Raw genomic sequence first — 19,023 nt, forward strand, 5'->3', positions numbered from 1 at the left:
CCCTTTGCTCTGCCCAGCACTGGATATCTCTAGCTCTAAAATTGACACTTCAGGTTCAATGTTTAAAAAACAACAAAAAATAAGAACAAAACAACAAAACACAATAAAATTTCAATACATGCTTCCTTTCCACTTTCTATAAAACTTAATTATAAAACACAAGTGGCTGGCATTTCAAAAATAAAAGTCTGTACACCATGCCATTGATCCAGCATCTCTGGAGATGCAGCACTTGGTGCCTTTCAAGACTGCCTCAATAACACCACTGAGATAAGAATAAAAATAAATCAGGTGTAGTCTAGCTGAGTAGATAAAACGCAAGGTTACAGACTTTGAAACAGGAGAACAAAGATAGAAACCCGAAATGCCTCAAGATGATTTAACTGGGAATCAGTTCTCTATCACTGCACGAGGCTCTTTCCCAGGGCATTTTACCTGGCAGTGCTGAGGGTACAATTTCCACTCATGCTACTCACAATTAAATGCCAGAAACAACCTCCTTTCTCAGCCATGGCCCTGATCTCTTCATTGTGGCCCCTTTGCCTAAGATACAGCCATACATCAGATTAAAGGAAATTGGCTGTCTATAAGATTTAGACCAGACTATGTCTGGACAGGGAAAAATTTCAGAAAAGAAAAAAACCAGTCTGTAGAATATTTGCTCAAGGAAAATGTGTGCTTTCATTGAAAAAAGTGTGTTTTCTGGGGGCACAGCTGGCAGCATCCAGGTCTGTTTGAAACAAAAAAATTGTGTATATCAGTCTGAAACTTTATACGAAATTAATTTAGTCCTGCAAGCCTTACTCTAATGTCATAGGGGAAAAAAAAGGAGGCTGACTTCTTTTGTCACAAACTATACTATTTTAAAAGAATTATTAATGCTTATTCTCACCCTCCAAAATGTGATCAGATTCTTCAAATCCTTTCTTCACATCTCCCTTATTAATCCTCTTTATATCCTTAAAGAAAGATTTTTTCTCAATCGCTTCCTAGGAAACAGAAAGACACAGTGACATTTTTGTCTAAGTGGAATGAAATCAAACCTTCCTCTAACTGAAGAAGAAATATCCAAGATAAAAAGCACAAGAACTTATCAGACACTTTCTATGGTAGTAGCCAAGGACTTGCCTAAAAGCAATAGAAAATAACTTTTGGCAACAAAACAATTTCACAACCAACACCACCATAATTGGACAATCTTAAGGTAGTCCTTGTAACTTGTTTTACATTGTGGACCCAGAACCTCAAGGCCTGTAACCACCAGAGCTATAACTTACAACTTATATTAACTCCTGTCTGTAGCCCGTAGGGTGAGAGAAAGGGCGGAAAAAATTAAAAAAAAAAAGAGAAATAAAAAGAGAAAGAGAAAATGAAACCTCTCAGATAAGAAGTGCAGAAGTAGCTCACTTCTGAGCTAATATAGAGGGAAGTATATAAGGGAAGTTTAACAAAGGCATTTTTCTTTTGCCAAAACTGAAGCTTTCCATCATGAAAACAACCCCCACCAAATATCAAGTAACAAACACCAAAAAAAACAGCAGCACGTTTTTTGGCTCCACTCTCATGTTCCCTGGGTGAATGAACAACTAGAAGCCTCAGAAAAGGCAAAGGTCTCACACATTGTTTTTTAATCCACAAATCACCCAAACAACCCAAAATCTCTGTCCTCGGATGACAGTACCGATGTCTGCACGAGACAGTGCACAGACTCTATTTACATGAATACAATTTCACATAAAATTTATTACAAAATACATGGTATGAAATACTGACTATTAAAAGCATTTCATTAGAATCCTGTGTTTCTAATTTTGCCACTAAAAATGGCTTCATACATTTTGCTTTCTCATTTCTAGAAATGAATGCTGTGTAGGTATTGTCATTTGCTTTTACTGTCTCATAAGGAGACCTTGTCAACAAATTTTCTAGTTAAAAGAGCATGAAATGATCATGCTTTGTTGATATTAATTCCTCAGCTTTGAGAAAAGCCACTTAAAGACTGTGGCCATACAGTTCACAGCAGGGAGTGAACTCCCAAAAGTTAATTTAATTAGCTTAGAAACTAACAAGTGGTCTGCAGAAATCTCAGAGAAGCAGTGCAGTGACAAAGCTAGAAAAGACATTTTCACACCTTATTATTGCTTGCTATAAATGAGAGAATGAAGAGGGAATGGATATCAATGAAGCCAGCAGGGTCAGACCAGAGAATATTGAAATCAAGCTTCTGTGGGTAAGAATGTAACTCACAGTAACCTTGTTTATTTAAACAATTTTCTGTTGAGCACAATATTATCTCTCCAAACTTGATTTATTTGTTTCAGCTTTAAATAGCACAGAAAAAGTTAATACACTCTAAATCAGCAGGGCACCAAAGATATACCTTCTTTATATTTAAATACACAAATTATTCCTTCTATCAGTGTCCTGTTGCACCCACAAACACAAACCAAATGTGAGGCTCAGTAACCACAGTTTCTGTGAGAACAGAACTGGACAGCAGAGGGTCCCAAGCCAACTGCAGATGCAGAACTGAGCCATCTTACCTGAATTGTGACAATAGGTTCAAGTTCTTCATACTTAATCTTCACAGCTTTGGCTGCTCTCCTGGAATGCTCCTGTGTGTCTGCCAGGACTGCACCAATGATATGGCCCACACAGGTGACCTACAGGCAAGATTGGGGACCCACCATCACTTGAGGTGTGTGTTTGCAGTGAAAAGAGACTCATGATAATTCTCTTTTATCTATCCTTTCATACAGTTTGTTCAGACCAGTCTATTAAAAATCAGCACCCAGGAAAATAATCACAAGCAAATTTGGAGTGAGTGAGCCTGTCCCAGGGGGCTGCAGCCTAGAGAAGAACTGTGGAGATATCAGAGGAGAGGGGCACTGGGCAAAGGGACTTGGGCCTTATTGCACTTGGCACTAAGATTTCTATTGACCCCAGTGCAGGTAGAATTAACTCTGTATAAGGTAGAGGACTTGAGTGGACAGTATGAGAAATGTTCTATCCTGAGCAGCATAGTTGAAAAGGGCTGGTTTTAGCTACATACCACATCCTTAGCAAAGACAGTCTCGTCATTAGCGATGCCAGTGACATTACTGCCAGGAACATCCTTGGCAGAGACAAAACACACAAACCCAGGAACACTCTGAGCTTCAGATGCATCTACAGAACTAAGGAAAGAAGGAGAGATAGTGTTATTTCTCATTTTTTCTTTGTGTAAGCAATTATGAGATTCCAATACAAATTCAGGCCTGATTTCCTCAAGTTTGGCTATGCCACATGAATATCATGTAAGACTGTGACAGCATAACATATGAGACTAAAATAATTTGGGATCTATTTGAAAATGTTAATCCTGACTGTGAGACTGATCAGCACCCTTGTTTTTTGGACTATGTCATACATCTTTTCCCTAAGACATATCTGAACTTGATCCAGTTGCCACACGTACTAAAGATTCTTTGATAACAAGTTGGTGTTAGTGGTGCTGTGCCTCCACTAGCTGCCATGACTCTTGCCATGAAGGCAAGAATATGGATAATTTTAGTGCTGACATGTATCATTTGCCATGGGTGAGTCAGGGAGAAATTGTTGAGGATCAATCATAAGGAAGCTTCAGGGTTTTTAAGAGGATGCAAAAGAAGTGATGCTCAAAAAGACAAAAACCTTCATGAAAGGCTTTTTTTGGTAATCAGCAAAAGAAGTATCTAACCAAAATGCTTGTCTGCTTCAATCATATATAGATTTAAAACTCAGTGACAAAATAACTTAAAAAGGGCAATATAATTTAATTTTTACATGGGGAACTTCGTAAAAATATATTACAAAAGACTTTCAGGATCCTTTTGCAATATTCTGTACATTGGTTTCACAGAGAAACAGCTGTGAATAAAAGTGCTGTGGCTTGGATTTTGCTGCCTGAATGATTTATTGCCTATTGTAAATTACTGCAATTTTTTCAGCAACTTGTTTAGATTCCTAAAACTTTGATATAAACTGTGCCTGAAAGCAGCTGTTAATGCACCCCAGTGAGCCAAAGACTTTTAAAAAAAGACAGTAAATGTATGAATGAACTTTCCCACATGAACCCTTAGACAGCAGGAACTCAAAATGCTATTTTTCTTTGGAAAGTTCTCTTTCCTGTGTTTCTGCAGCAGTAGCTCACATACAACCCCCTAACACCTTCCCTTAGTTGCAAATGCAGAGACAGCTGGAGTCTGATTTACACTTGGTGCTCAAAATCTGACTAGGATGAAGTGGAAGTTTCCAGAGTCAATATTTTGACTGCCAAAACCATAGGTTGATACTTTTGTCCCCTGATTAAATATTCTCCTACTTCCTCTGCAGAATGCTACAGGTTCCCAGCCTGATATATGTGTACACAACATAAATGCAAGAGAATGTGTACAGCAACTTCTAGAAAACACTGCATGTTGTGGTCACAAGCATGGATGGGATGCCTTCTCTATCTCCCCATCTGCCCTGGTGGCAGTAACACCACTTAAGTGTCTGCATTGCACATGGCAACACCTAAAAATTACCTGTGATGAACAGAGCAGTTTCTTTCATAACCTGGGAGCCAATTACTACATCTGTGCATGCCTGACCACCATGCTGCCCATGCCACAATGGGAAAGCTCCGCACAGGAAGCCTAACTAGGCAGGAAGTGTTGTCTAAGGAATGAACAGCACATGGAAAGGCTGGTGAGGTGACATGAGCCAGTGGAACACAAAGTGCCCCACATCAAAGCAGCTGAGGGCAGATGAGAGCCTGCAGAACCACCACATAAACAAAATTAGGGTTTGTGGGGGCAGCCAGTCCTGCAATATGACAGCATTAAAATCCATATGAGAATGTGGATGGCATTACCTGCCAGGATTGCCCTTTAGGAATTGGTTATTCACTATTGTTATAAATTAGGTACCAGTCATGCCCTGGATGGACAAGATGTTTTCTGAGACAGCTGCACTTCCAAATACTGACCTGTCCACCTTGCTATGGCCAAGCACAAACAGGGCTACACCTCACAGCTGAAGCCAATTCACAAATGACTTTTGTGCAGAGGGCTTGATCTGAGCCAGTGCAGGCAAGCACCATGCAAGGCAAAACCCAGTGCCCACAGCTGACTCACCAGCAGGAGAGCTGGTAGAATTGCATCTTACAACCTCATTTTTCAGGCAGAGAGAAGGAGAATCTTTAAGCTGCATGCTCCAGTTAGTGATTAAAATGACATCCCAACCTCTGTGGTGCTCTCCTACCCTGCTCCTTTTTAATCCTGCATGCCTGAGTATAAGAGATGGGAAATGCAAAAAGTTTGGCTTCGTTGAGGGCTTTTGTGCTTCAGCAAAGCCCAAAGTTTGGTGCTGGTTCCCTCACATTCCCACTGACAGCTTGCAAGGCAGCTGTCACACACACACAGAGCTCGCCTCCATGTAACAATTTGCAAAGAACTGGAGTTCCCACCTAAGCAAAACCTTTCCCTCACCCACACCCTGACAGATTGATGTTTTCCAAGCCACCAGGAACAGGATGCTTCCAACATTTGGAAGGGAGAAGCAGCACTTACAGGATCTTAGCGTGGGCCTTGGTGCTGGTGACCAGCGTCAGGTACAGCTCGTTCTCCAGGTGAGGGATGTCATCACAATACACAGCTTCTCCACTGGCTTGTTTGGCTGCTGAAAAGTGCACCAGAGGCCTGCCCACCATATCTTCCACTGCCTGCCCCTTGGGCACTTCCTGGAGTAAAACACGTGGCTGACTACTGCTGGCTTGGGTGGAAGGGGACGGAAGCGTTGATGGGAGAGCAAAGAGCACTGTGAGACATTCTAGTGAACGGGGAATGGGATGGGGACTCAGTCCTGTGTGAAAGGAAGGTAAACAAGGTGCCACAAGGTGTAGCTAGACAGAGGGGAGCTGGGAATGAAGTGAAAATAGTTTGGGTTTTGAAATTGCTGTGGAAGGGAAGGGTTTGATTTCACATCTTGCGTAAGAAAGTTCAAGTTCTGAAACTGGACTCTACTCTCAAAGCTGAAGAGAATGGGTCACTAACAGAGAAATAAGAAAGAAGATACATGAGTGTGAAGCCTGAGAGATGCCAAGAAAGGCAGGCTATAACTGGGGAAAACAGAAGGGGAATTTCAGTTTGGATATAGAGCAGGGTAGAGGAAGAAAAGCAATTTTTATAAATCCCTCAGCAACAAAGAAAGCTTGAGCTCTCTTGGGCAATAATAGGAAAGAACAGTATCCAAAAATGAGGAAAGGATTGAGACCCAAATACAAGCTACATGCATGGCATTATCAAAGTTTATGTGATGACCATACTTAGGGAGACAAGAAGATAAGAAGCACAGTTTGAGCTACAGAAAAACCTGCATTTATGTCATGCTGACACTGCTACTTACTTGGGAAAGCTGCTACTTACTTGGAAGAGCTGGGCATTTGCAATGGGATCTTTGTGAAACAATTCTGTAGCACTGATGTAGTTTGAAGGGACAGGCTCACACATAGTTTTCTGCCAGAGACATATTAAAAAAATCACCTTCCCTTCCAACTCCTTTCTCACATTCCCTGGTAGCTCAGGATATTTTCCATTCTCCATCTCCCACCCAAGGTAATCCATAATCTATAGAGTTAAAGGTGAACGAGCTCAGGCTCTGTGCCAAGCACAACCACAGAGCCACAAGACCACTTGTAATGCAGCAAATGGAAGAAGCCCAGGAATCATCCTGTGAACCACAGAGCTACACCCTTCCACCTCAAGGGGAGACTGCCACGAGGAAGCAAGTGGGAAGATGCACAAGTCACTGTTACGCAAGCAGTAGGGCAGCTCTGGCAGCTATTGCAGCATGGATTTTGTTATCAGGCGGGACTCTGCTCAAATCTGAACTCTCCCCGTGCCTTCCCCACCAAGGCAGTACAAAGAGGTTCTCCTTCCCCAAATCTGCCTTGCCAAGGAGCACTCACAGTGCCACTCTTGCTCAGTTTCTGAAGGACTGTCAGGTAGAACTTGAAGAAGAAGCTGAGGGTGAGGGTGCGTCGGAAATCCACCATGCCCCCAGGAGCGGAAGGAGACAGATCCATCTCAGCCGACAGCAGGCGACAGGCATCCTGCAGCAGCTTCTCATTCCAGTCTCTGCAAGGGAACAGAGGGGACACACAGACCTTGTTCAGACCTAAATTCACCAGGCCAGACTAACTCATCTGACACAGAATATGCTGAAGTGGAAGGGGCCCATCAGGATCATGGAGTCCAGCTCCTGGCCTTGCACAGAACAGCCCAAGGGTCACACCGTGTGCCTGAGATTGTTGTTAAAATGCTTCTTCAACTCTGTCAGGCTTGGTGCTGTGACCACTGTCCTGGGGAGCCTGCTCCAGTGCCCAACCACCCTCTAGGTGAAGAAACTTTTCCCCTGATATCCAACCTAAACATGCCCTGATAGAGCTTCATGCTGTTCCCATGAGCTGTCAAGCAACAGCCATCAGTTCTATCTGTTCATAGCACATGTGTGTGCTTCGCTGTCATCTTGGGCTCATGCTACCCTCCCTAAACATATGGCAAAGCTATTGCATGATAAAAATCCTGATTTTTTTCCATCCAATCTGAAATGAACCCAGTTTTGTAGGTCATGAAGACGTCTAGCTGCTGTCCACTTCAACTGATAAGTGAATTTGGAAAGAAAATGTCTCTCTGAATGAGAGAATGGCATGGATCTTTGAGGGTAAGGCATACTGGAGGAAGCAAGGCATTACACAAAACACACTGCTGCAGAAGCATAACTATACTTCTTCCCCTTTCTTTTTTGATCTACTTTTAGAGAGCATTTAGGATGTTTTAGATATTAAACTGCTCCTGTAAAAATTCACACTGTTCCACGAGACAATCTTTATCACAGGAAAAATTCCTACCTGCCAGTGAGCTCCTTGCAAGTTTTTAGTGCCAGGACAGTGGTAGGAGCCATTCCTCCATAGCTTAGTTTTATCTCCTCCACTCTGCTTGTGCCATCTTGGAACAGGACTCTCAACCCACAGGTCACAATAGCAATGTCATCCTCACGACGGGAAGCCTGCTTGAAAGCTGAGAAGTATTCACCCTGAAAAACAGGAAAATATTTCTTTATCCTCTACCTTGGCATACTTTGGAGTGTAAATGTGGACAAGCTGTTTACCTATCTGTATGTGCATGAGCTATTCCAGGCAACAGTATCTGGTTGATTCATTGTGCAGGGCCAAGCAGGACATATTTGATCAGGCAGCACTGTTTATTTTCACATAATTCAGTGATTAATTCTAATGTATCAGTTCAGTGGTTGTTACCAAGCCTAGGACTGTGGGGAGAAACAAGCTTTGACAGAGATCTGCTCGTGCCTGTCACATTTTTCCAAGACAGATTGTTTGTGCATAAACAAAATTACAGTTTCTCAACAAGTTTTTCTTCCTCCCAGGCTGCTAAGCTGGAAGTCTAATCAGTAAAACCCATATCCTAAACCCTTTGCCTTTAGAAGTCTTTGAAATCTGCAAGAGCTGAAATCAGTAATCACAAATGTCTCTCAGTTCTAGAGTAGACCAGAATAATTCAGTATTAATAATTCAGTCTATTCAGTAGACCAGAATAACGAATAAAAGAAAATTTAATCTGCTACAGGAATAGAATTCTCAGTTACCATCCTGGTCTCCACAGAGCGAGGAAATTCTTGTAAATGCACCAGCAACTGCAGTGCCCAAAACTCAGCAGCTCCCTCATAAAGAGTGGCTGTAAATATGAGATTAACACTTTACCAGGATGCACCATGCAATGGTGACACCCTGGAGTCACAGCATGGTCAGTCCTCTCAGTACCTGCCTGTACTGCAGGTGAGGACAAATTGCTGTTCAGGCACCCTGCCGGCTAAGAGAGGAATCAGATCTGATGTCTTTGCACTGCCCTTCTGGAGAGCTTCCTGACAAATTTCTTCTCTCCAAGTGACTCCACACAGCACAGCAGTCTGCTTCATTAATTACCTCTAATCTGATGTGGACAGCAATTCTTTCATTATCAGACAGAACAATTTCTCTCCTCTTGACAATGACAACAGTTTCACAAGAGGCCCCTTTTGTGCATCAAGCACTTGTTACTGGAGATATAACTGAAGGGTGTGCTTCATTTCCTGAATCCAAATAATTACTCAGCAGCCAGCAGATAATAGCAGAGGAGCATCAATAGCATCCTTCCAGTGAGGACATTCTGCCACTCTGCTTGTTAAAACAATTAGCTTTCAAAGAGGAGAAAAAGCAGCCTCCTCTCTTACTGCATAATCACGAGATTTCCAATAACATGATTGCAAAAAGAGGGCAATATTGCCTTCTCTCCTCACAGGACACCTTAATTTTCTTCATTCAGAGTCCTGTGGGAGGAAAGGCACTCATCACCTTTCCTCACTTGAAGTGTAGGTAAGTGAACCATCACATCACATATGTCTGCCTGGGTCCCTTGGCAAACAACAGAGCATGTTAATTCTTTCTGTTGTTTGGCCAGTCTTCCCTTTGGTGTGACAAGTTACATGAATGCAAGGCATAACATCAGTTTCAAACAAAAATAAACCAAAAAACTCTTTCTAGCTGTGTGCTGCAACAGCCCTGCTTTCATTCATGAGGAAATCACAGTTGCAGAAAACTGTGCCTGCTGCATGCCAGCACCTTCAGACATGCCCTGAAGAACCTCAGCCTCCTTCTTTGTGAGCAAAGATCAGCCAAGAAACCATGCAGTTGAGAGTTAAAAAGTCATTTTAGTTTTTCAGATCACTAAGCTCTAGAGGGCTGAAGCCACTGCCCCTGCTTGTAAACATTTGTTTGTTTAGTGAAATTGCCATGAGACTGCCATATGGATGGAGGAATACAGTGCTTTCCATTGGCAACCTCAAACATGTTTCTCATTTTGGCAAAAAGTGATGCTTTATCAAAAGACCAAAGAGGGATTGCCCAGAAATAGATGGAAAAACCACCATAAATAAAATAATTTTGTTCCTTTAGCAGTTAAATAGAAAAAATTGAGAGGATAGACAAGGGATTTACTTGTTCTCTCCCATAATACAATGGCACTTCAAGTAAATCAGTGTTTTCCATTTATAAAGACAATGCATCACCATACTGCAAGTCCTTGCATCTTATGACTAGGAGCCACAAGCCCTAAGGTAAACACCTTCACAAGCACAAAATTACAGTCTGATGTTCTCAGCCCTAAAGGAAAAAGCAGAGTTTTACTTCTTAGACACTGAATCAGTTGTGGTTTATACTGCTACAGCCTCATAGGAAGCCTACATAGCCAAAATGCCCTAATAGCCAGTCATTGTGGTTGACATCTTGCAAGAATGCAGAAACTGAACTTCCCTTTTATCCATACTGACTCTTCCCCATTTCATTTCCCATATAAGCTCACACAAATTAAGCAGGAATCTTTGGCACATTAACTTCAGTCTGCATCAGAAATTGCTAAAACCTTTTCTGTTCTGCTTTTCAAGCAGAACTTCTGCCTCTGGGAACATCATTTTGACACTTCTCATCATTATCAAATGCACTCAAAAAGCTTCAGTTAATAAAGTGAAATTACTCTTCCTTGCACTAGAAAAATTCTTGAGCTTACCATACTTTATCACAGAGCCCTGCTTCTTCTTGCTTGTGAAGAAAAGTGTGCTGCTGAATTTTCTCCAAATAATTCTCTTGTTTCCTGGTCCACTTGGGACTACACAAGCATTTGGGAGTGGAAAAAGATGCCTAACTTTGAAAACAACACTAAAATAACAGCATTTTAGCTCCACAGACAATGAAGTTTTTTCTTACAAACTTACCTTTTTGCTGTAGGGTATTTCAACAGAGAGAAGTATTTCTTCAGGCTTAACTATTGTCTTCCTGTAGCCAGTGAAAAACTTCTCATCCATGGTGACAGTCCTTTTGCCCTCTGTAGAGCAAAGGGACATCAGTGGTGAAAAATGAAGAATGACAGTACTATGTGTGGAAAAGCCTTCAAACCACACAAATCACTCTTAATATCTGATTTCATTTTTCCACTCTCTTTCACCAAATCAGAAAAATCTTTCTCAGATTTATTTTGATATTTATGGAATCTATAACAGCTTCTGCCTACATATTAAGTTTTCTTTGTACATGAACTGATAAAAATAGATCTCCTTCTTTATCTAATTAAAGCTTAGCCTTCAGGTGAGCCAGTTTCCAATACTAATTAAATCCCCCTCTTTCTCCTTTCCCTAGCCTGCACACAAACCCAGTCACCTGACTGGGCAGTCCACTTACTTCAAGGATACAATTTAAAAAAAAATTCCTAAGAACAAATAAAAACTGAAATACTTGGCTTTCTTCTTAGGAAAAAAAAACAACCAAAAACAACCCAAGTTTCAGTCTTTATCTGAATAAACCAGAAGGATTAAAGTATGATAGTGGCAGAAACTATTTAATGCCTATTATTTTTCATTAGTACACATCTTCAACCAGCTCTTCACAAGGATGTGTCTGTAAATATATACACAGTACCAGAGATTCCATCTGGCACAGAAGTTCAAAATTCTTTAGGAAGCCAACCTTAGGTCTAGCTTTAGCACTTTAGCCTCAAAAAGTGTGAAAACACAGAGAATTCAGACCAATAATGTTAATTTCCACTTTCAAGTTGTGGCCTGACCTATTGACCCATGGCAGAGGGCTGCTGACTGTCCCAGTCCCCTCAGTGCCACAGGAAAATGTAACTGACTTACCTTTTGATATCAAAGTCAGTTTGCTTCCACTTGCCATTAACACAGGATTTAAGTCAGAAATTGGGCTTGCTGTCATTATATTCCCACCAATAGCCTAGAGTGAAAATAATGCATCAGATAACTATTCAAAATCTAAGCATTTTTTGGTCTTACTTAATTGGGAAAACCTAAGCTCCACAAAATCAGATGCTGTCTCAGACAATATTAACGCTTGCCTGAAACAGATTTAGAACAGTGTTTTGGTAATGCATCAAGACTACCTCATGCTTAAACCTCATATGAATTTTGGCATGGTTGTGCAATCACTGTACCTGCTATTAAGGGAGGATCCATGAAACTAAAAAGGGCATTTTCAGTAACAGTCAGGACCCAAGCATTTTGGCTGCAAAACAAATGCATGGCACAGTGTCTCGTGGAACAAAAGTTCTTGTTTGGTAGGTTGGTTTAACTGGTTGCTTGGTATTTTTTTCTTAGAGCACATGGACTTTGAACACACCTTCCCCTTTAAAACTTGAGGAAAATTTTCCAGCTCTGATACATTAACTCTATGATTGCCCTAGTTGTCATGGCAATATATACACACCTGCTTCTTTGAAGCTTGTCCAGCACTCTAAATACCTTTTTTTTTTGTTCAATTAGTCAAATCTCACTGCAGTTCCCCCCAGCTGGTGATAACAGCAGTGGAAAAGCTGAAGAACCACCATGTTTCCATGTGTGACATTAGTGCAGCACAGACACCAGCTGAGACCCCAGCACTTTCTGGGGTTGATTTTTGTGTGCTGGTTTCTTTCCCAAGGTTTGCAAATGCTCTCCTGTGAGATGCACAGGGCACACCAACACTGCTTGAGGCAGGGCAGCTCCTCAGACTGAGCCTTCAACTCCAGCCCCTGGTGCTCCTGAGTCACTTACAGCAACATTCCTGATCTGAGGCCCTGCAAACCAGCGCAGCTGCTCCAGGACAGCCTGGAAAATCTCTGTTTTGTAGGGAGGAAGGTCTGCCACTGCTTTCCTCATCACCTCCTCTACTGACTTCAGGGTACAGGCAGCGCCAATGGTGACCCCTGTAAACAAACAAAGGAAAAGAAACGTTGGTTTCCAAAATTTTGAGGTACACAAGGACAGTTACTGTGTCTGCAAAGCTCAGATGCCACTGAGTTCAATTAGACCTTCAGTAACACCAGACTATTTAGAATGCACTGCGTGTAAACATCACATCCTCAGAATAAAATTCACCTTTAAACCACAGCTCATGCTGGTGCTGTCTCCCACATGACAGTAACACACCACCCCCTTTTGCATCAGTGTATTATTAAAAATATTGGCCTCCTTTAGGTATTAGTCTGTCCTTTGAGAAGTGAACTCCAAATCCTTTCCAGTTTCCACACTTTAAATATCCTACCAGACACTGGGCCACATGCACTAAATTGTCCTAGGTACTTCTATTTGTAAGGTTGATCCATTTCCATCACAAAGCTAAAGGCAATGGAATTATAGAATTGTTAAGGTTGGAAAAGACCTCTAGAGATCACTGAGTCCAGCCTCTGCCTGAACACCACCACATCAGCTAAACCACAGGAGCAAAAGTCATGTCCTGTCATTTCTTGAACACTTCCAGGGGTGGTGACTCCACTACCTCCATGGGCAGCCCAGCCCAGTGCTAGACCACGCTTTCAAGTGAAGAAATTCTTCCTGATGTCAATCTGAATATCTCCTGGCAGAGTCTGAGGCAGTTTCCTCTTGTCCTGTCACTTGTTACCCGGGAGAAGAGACTGACCCCCACCTTGCTACACGCTCCTTTCAGGGAGTTCTAGAAAGTGTTAAGGTCACTCCTGAACCTCCTTTTCTCTGGGCTAAACATCCCCAGCTCACTTTTTTACATATCACTCACTTGATTTCCTGTGGGAAAATGGGAAAGGTATAACATATACTTTTTATGAAAGGTATACTGAAAACAATCTTTAATCTGGGGATGTTCCTTCACACCCTCCTTATTCTTCCATGGAGTCCCCACTCACCTCACAGGTGCTCTGCCTCTTTTTTGCTCACCTGTTTCAGTGTGCTGAACAGCATTCATTTCAGGGATCCATGCTGGTGCTATTATCACTGGATACAGGAGGTTCTTTAACCTCATCTCAATACCTTAAGGAAAAGACACTGTTTGGTACTTGTGTGACATGGCTACTGCTGCACATAATCCTTCAAGAAAGGAAAATTAATACAATAAACCCTATAACATTTAATAATTCTTTCATGAACCAATTGCTCAAGACAACAGAATTACTAAATATGTCTGAATTATCCTCCTCAGCACTTATATTTGCAAAAGTATCTGTTTGGTGTGAGAAGGCAGTAAGATTACAAGTCTTGAGAATTTTCTTACTGAAAAGTCCTTCAAAATGCAGCTTTCACAACTGAATTAATTTGATTATGGGGACATTTCATGCTGTGTCACTTCCCTCTTCTCAAAATTCCATAAAATAGCACAAAGGCTCAGCATGGAATAGCATTTTTTTCACGTGACACAGCAAAGAATGGAGAAAAACATTCACAGTGAGATTAATCTACCTGAGAAGAAAACCTGTTCCTACATACAACCTGAAAATAGCTTTTTAAAAGCAATGACATGAAAGAGGTTTCCATTTACACTGTTCTCACAAATTACTTAATGGAAGGTTTTCCAACTGTTCATAATAAGCATCAGCTCTTTCTCTTACCCACTTCTGTGTTCCCCACAACGAGTTTGGCATTGGGGTACTGGGATTTGAGAGCCACCAGTTCATCGAGAGTTGTGGGCTGGATCCACATCACACGCTCGCCTTTGAAACACATCTGCTTCTGCTGTTTCTTACTCTGAGTCTGCAGAAGGGAATTCAGACAGAGCTCAGCCCCTACATCAAGCCAAGAATCCCTGTTCACATGCTGCCCATGCCTGTGCCACGCTGGGCTCCATCTCAGCCAAGTTACTGACAAGGGGCTGGGATAGCCCCACTGTGGTTGACAGTCTGCCATTCCCCATCCTTCTGCTGGATGTGATGGAAGTCTTCTTCTTGCTGACAAAAGTTCTCCCTTCCTGTTACTGCCAGGTGCATCCTGCTGCCACACCTCCCTAGCAAGATCTGTGCCAGCAAGCTCCAAGGCTCTGGCACATGCCTGTGGCTCCAGTTGCTTCAATGGGTTTTCCATTCTCATCTCAATCCAAAAATGTCAGTCTTTAGCACAGATTATTTGCAATTAACCTGCTAGGCCAGGTTCTGATTTCCCTTTTAACTACTTCACCCAGTGACTAAAGAAAACATGAAATCAACATGAATCTCCTTGGGCAGGAGATCATCTTGGAGAAGAAACAGAGGAGCCCTATCTCAAGGCGAATCTATCTCAAGCTATGGTCTAGGAGAACCCACTCATGCTCTAGTTCATGACACATTTAAGCTGAGTACAGCAACAGAATTAATGATTGAATTTCAGTTGTTAAATGTGAAGGAAGCTGTAAATGTGTCATGTGCTGGATTAGATTCCTGGCTGGGACACATTGCTTAGGGGGAGGATCCCTGAAAAAGACAGGAACGAAACATGGAGAGGAACTCATCTCACCTAACTTTTAACGTCATGGTGAGCCAACCAACTTTTACTCTGCTGTGGTGAGAGGAGTTTTTTGAAAAGACAACTATATGAGATATGTATTCAGCTACACCTTGTAATTCTGCAGTCGTTTTGCTTTCTTAATTTGAGATTTTATGGTTAATGTATTAATGAGTGTGATGGGTTCAGTGTTGTTAATTATTAGTGTACTCATTTATTTTTTGTTGTGAGATAGGATTAGGAGAAAGGTAAAGTAGGTTTGAAACACCAAAAGGGTATAAAGGAAAGTTTATTAATAGTAACTAAAAGAAAGAGTAATAGGAATTAGAATAAAATACCTTTAGGACACTTCCCCCCACAATCTTTTCTTTCCCAATGACAATATAAAGAAACAAAAACTAAAATTTCAGTCAGTTTACTACTTCTAAAATAGTCTTTTTTGTTAATGTTATGGAGACTTCTCTACAAGAAAACAGTTTTCTTGTGGTTCTCTCTATGAATAGCAACTGTCTAGAGAAATCTGCAATACGTGAAATTCCTCTCATTTTCTGCAAGTTTTTCTCACAGTTGTGTTTATGGGCCATGTCAACTTATGGGGTACTGTTTTGAAGATAAGTTGTTTAAAGGCAAAAGTTCTCATTATTTACTTCTGAAATTATTTTCTTCTTAAGGGCACAAGATCTTTATTACTTTTTTCTCTTTCTCTGTTTAAACTTTTCATAGGATTACAGTTACTTTAACATTTGCTTTAGTATGAAGGCCTTTGCTCAATATCTACAATTTAAATACTTTGATCTCTATACCTTCATGTGTTTTTGGTAAAAAGAGTCTTTTTTCATATCTTTACAAGAGGATTTTACCCTAAAACCAAAGGTATCTCCTCATTTCTCCTATCTGGGATTGCTTCTTCATTGACTTTGGCATCTTCATGCTGTTGGTTGGACTCCATGATCTTTAAGGTCTCTTTCAACCTGGTCATTCTGTGAATTCCTTTACATTGTCTGCATTTTTGTTCCTTCTCTCACTCAGGGGAGGACTGAAGCATTGCAAGATTTAATATTTTGTTTGGGGCTTGCAGATGATTACCTGACCCAGGCCAGGCTTGGTAGTTTGTGGTGGGAACTGCAACCAGGGGGGCTGATGGCCTCTCCTCTGTCCTGCCCGGTGGTTGTGGGTGAATATTTAATGGTGGTGGAATCTTGGCCAAGCCAGCCTGGCCCAGGGCAGCTCTAGGGGCTGGCAGGTCCAGCTTGGTCCTGCTCAGATGTCAGAAATGGCAGCCAGGCCCAACATTGGCCCTGCGGCCTCTCCTGCCCTACCCAAAAACCAGCTGGGGGAAGACACCCTGGGAAAAGGGTCCAGGCCTGCAGCAAAAAACCACCCAACCCTTGTTACCTCTATCAACCAGAAAAGAAAGAAAAAAATCCTGAGTTTCTTTCATCTTTAACATGTGTTTTTTACAAAAACACATAAACTTTCCAGTAGCTAAAAACTTTACACCACTTCCATGAATGCCTCTCATACAAAACCACCACAAGTTCCTACTTCTCTTCCTACACTCTAAAGGGAACACAGGGAGACAAGCTCAGATATATCTGTATTTGATGCAGAAGTTCACATCTGACCTAGTCAATTGACATTTGGATGTTAGCTACTGTTCCACCCCCGGACAGGCAGCGACTGGGAAGGAAGGCAACCCAAGAGCAGAGAGACATATGGTGAGAAGCAGAAAGAAAGCCAGACTGCTGCAGCAGGCACCTGGCCTGCATATTTCTTCTAAGCCACCCTGGCTCAAACACCTTGTGCTTTACAAAACAGGGAAGGATTCATGCCCATGCATTTTCATTCATTAGCAGCCATTTTTGCCCTGCCATTTCCTCAGGACAGAGTCACTCAAACCTCGTGCAGAACAACTAAGCCAACAATTCACTGCTATTTCTTTCTGAATGAACTTACCATTAATTCTGGTGGGAAGATTGGCTCCTGTGTGGGATCCAGTGGCTGGAACTCAGAAGAATTGAACAGGCTGGAGGAGGTCATTGTCTGTGACAGAGAGAATGCAAATGGCTAATGACTGAGGAGAAAGCTCTCCACATATAACCATAACTCATTCCTCTTTCAACTCAAATCCCTGTTACTTTTTCATAGAGCAAAACATGGCAAACACAGCAAAATGATGCCACCTGATTCAGCATTTAAGGACCTCCAGTTATATTTTTCTGATTCCCTTGCATGTCTTGTCAGAAGCGTCAACCCTGAACACACTAATATGTTTTAGTCAATCAAAAGTGACATCCCTTTCACACTGGCATGTTGAATCATGTCAAATATACCTTTTCTGAGGTATGGTCTTCTGACCATAAAATAAAAATTAGTCTAAATTGCTTTGCATAGATATTGCTAAGATAAAAGCATCAGGCTTGGGCATGCAATGAGCCAGATCTAAGACTTTCAAACATCAGAAATAAAGGAAAAAGTACTAGTTGAGAGGCACCTTACCACACTGTCCTCTTTCCCATTCATGCAGCAGCCTGGACCATTGGCTTTTCCTCCACAGCAGCCCCCATTCTGAAGAAAAAAAAAGCACACTCCAGCTATTTTAAACATAGTCAGAACATTGCAACTTTTACAGAATATGGTCCTCCTCTTTTATCAATCCCCAGATTTCAGAAATTTGCAGTCACATTTTTAATTAATAAACTCCTTGAAAGAAAGGACTCCAAGCAGTCTTAATTGTTGGACTATTCCATGCAACACTGGATGCTTCCTAAAAACCAATCCACAGAAATCTCTGGAAATTTCTGGTAATGAATTTCATTGTATTCTCTGCTTCCTAAGTTTATTTTATACTCACACTACCTTAAGCACCAATTTCTTCTTTCCATTCCTTCATTTGTTTTGTACCTAGACTGATACATACAATGTGATTAAGTTTTTTCCCCTCCAGATATTCCAAAAGATTCCAATTGTGCAGTTTTGGAACAGAGAGGAAATTGCTTCATTCATCACTGGATGGCAAAGTTTGGGAAAGTTCAGAGTGGGGAATTTAGACCTGTTTTCACAGAAAATGTATCACTTCAGTGCACCAGAAGCTGGTAACAGACTGCTTACAGTTGTCACCATGCTATTTGACAGAAGGGCTGCTCCTTGCAGACTCAGAAGGAACATCGCTGTTTTAAAACCCACATCATGATGGCCATTCATGCTCATTGGGACATACATTCCCAGCATTTTCCAAGAGATAGACAACAAAAACAGCTCAGAGAAGTTCTGAGTATCTGCACCACAGCAGAGCCAGAGAGGTGACTAACACATCAAAGCTCCAATGCTATATTGAAAACTGAGGTTATGAGTCTTAACATTCAGCTTACCATGGTATTTTCCTTCCCACTACGACAGCATCCAGTGCCGTTGACAACTTTGCCACAGCAATTCATGTCCTGTGGGAACAAAAACTGTTCTGAGAAAAAATATGCAGATTCCAAGGAAATTAAGTAGGTTTGATCCCATTTTGAGAGAAATATCCAAAGCAGAAGGAAGGTGCCAACCACAGAGGTGTTTCTCTTGCCAATGGAAGGCAATATCCTGCAGTGTCATGCCCACTGTCCTGATAAACCTCTTGTTCTGGTTTGGAACTACTCTGACCATTCAACAGTTAGCTCTGGAGCTGTGAGGAGACACCCAGAGAAGGCTGAAAGC

General features: G+C 41.6%; 1 protein-coding gene across 1 annotated transcript in view; it reads right to left on the reverse strand.

Annotated features, from left to right (window-relative positions):
• XDH (xanthine dehydrogenase) overlaps positions 1–19,023 on the reverse strand; it is a 49,619-nt gene that overhangs the window by 15,912 nt on the left and 14,684 nt on the right. Inside the window, 15 exon segments of the mRNA XM_036381419.1 lie at positions 893–989; positions 2,544–2,663; positions 3,053–3,176; positions 5,574–5,743; positions 6,429–6,518; positions 6,971–7,139; positions 7,913–8,097; positions 10,828–10,937; positions 11,746–11,839; positions 12,655–12,806; positions 13,792–13,884; positions 14,460–14,601; positions 17,281–17,367; positions 17,824–17,892; positions 18,696–18,764. Coding sequence (XP_036237312.1) covers positions 893–989; positions 2,544–2,663; positions 3,053–3,176; positions 5,574–5,743; positions 6,429–6,518; positions 6,971–7,139; positions 7,913–8,097; positions 10,828–10,937; positions 11,746–11,839; positions 12,655–12,806; positions 13,792–13,884; positions 14,460–14,601; positions 17,281–17,367; positions 17,824–17,892; positions 18,696–18,764 — 1,771 coding nt within the window.

This window comes from Molothrus ater, chromosome 3 (genome assembly GCF_012460135.2).
Source record: "Molothrus ater isolate BHLD 08-10-18 breed brown headed cowbird chromosome 3, BPBGC_Mater_1.1, whole genome shotgun sequence".
Classification (NCBI taxonomy): Eukaryota; Metazoa; Chordata; class Aves; order Passeriformes; family Icteridae; genus Molothrus; species Molothrus ater.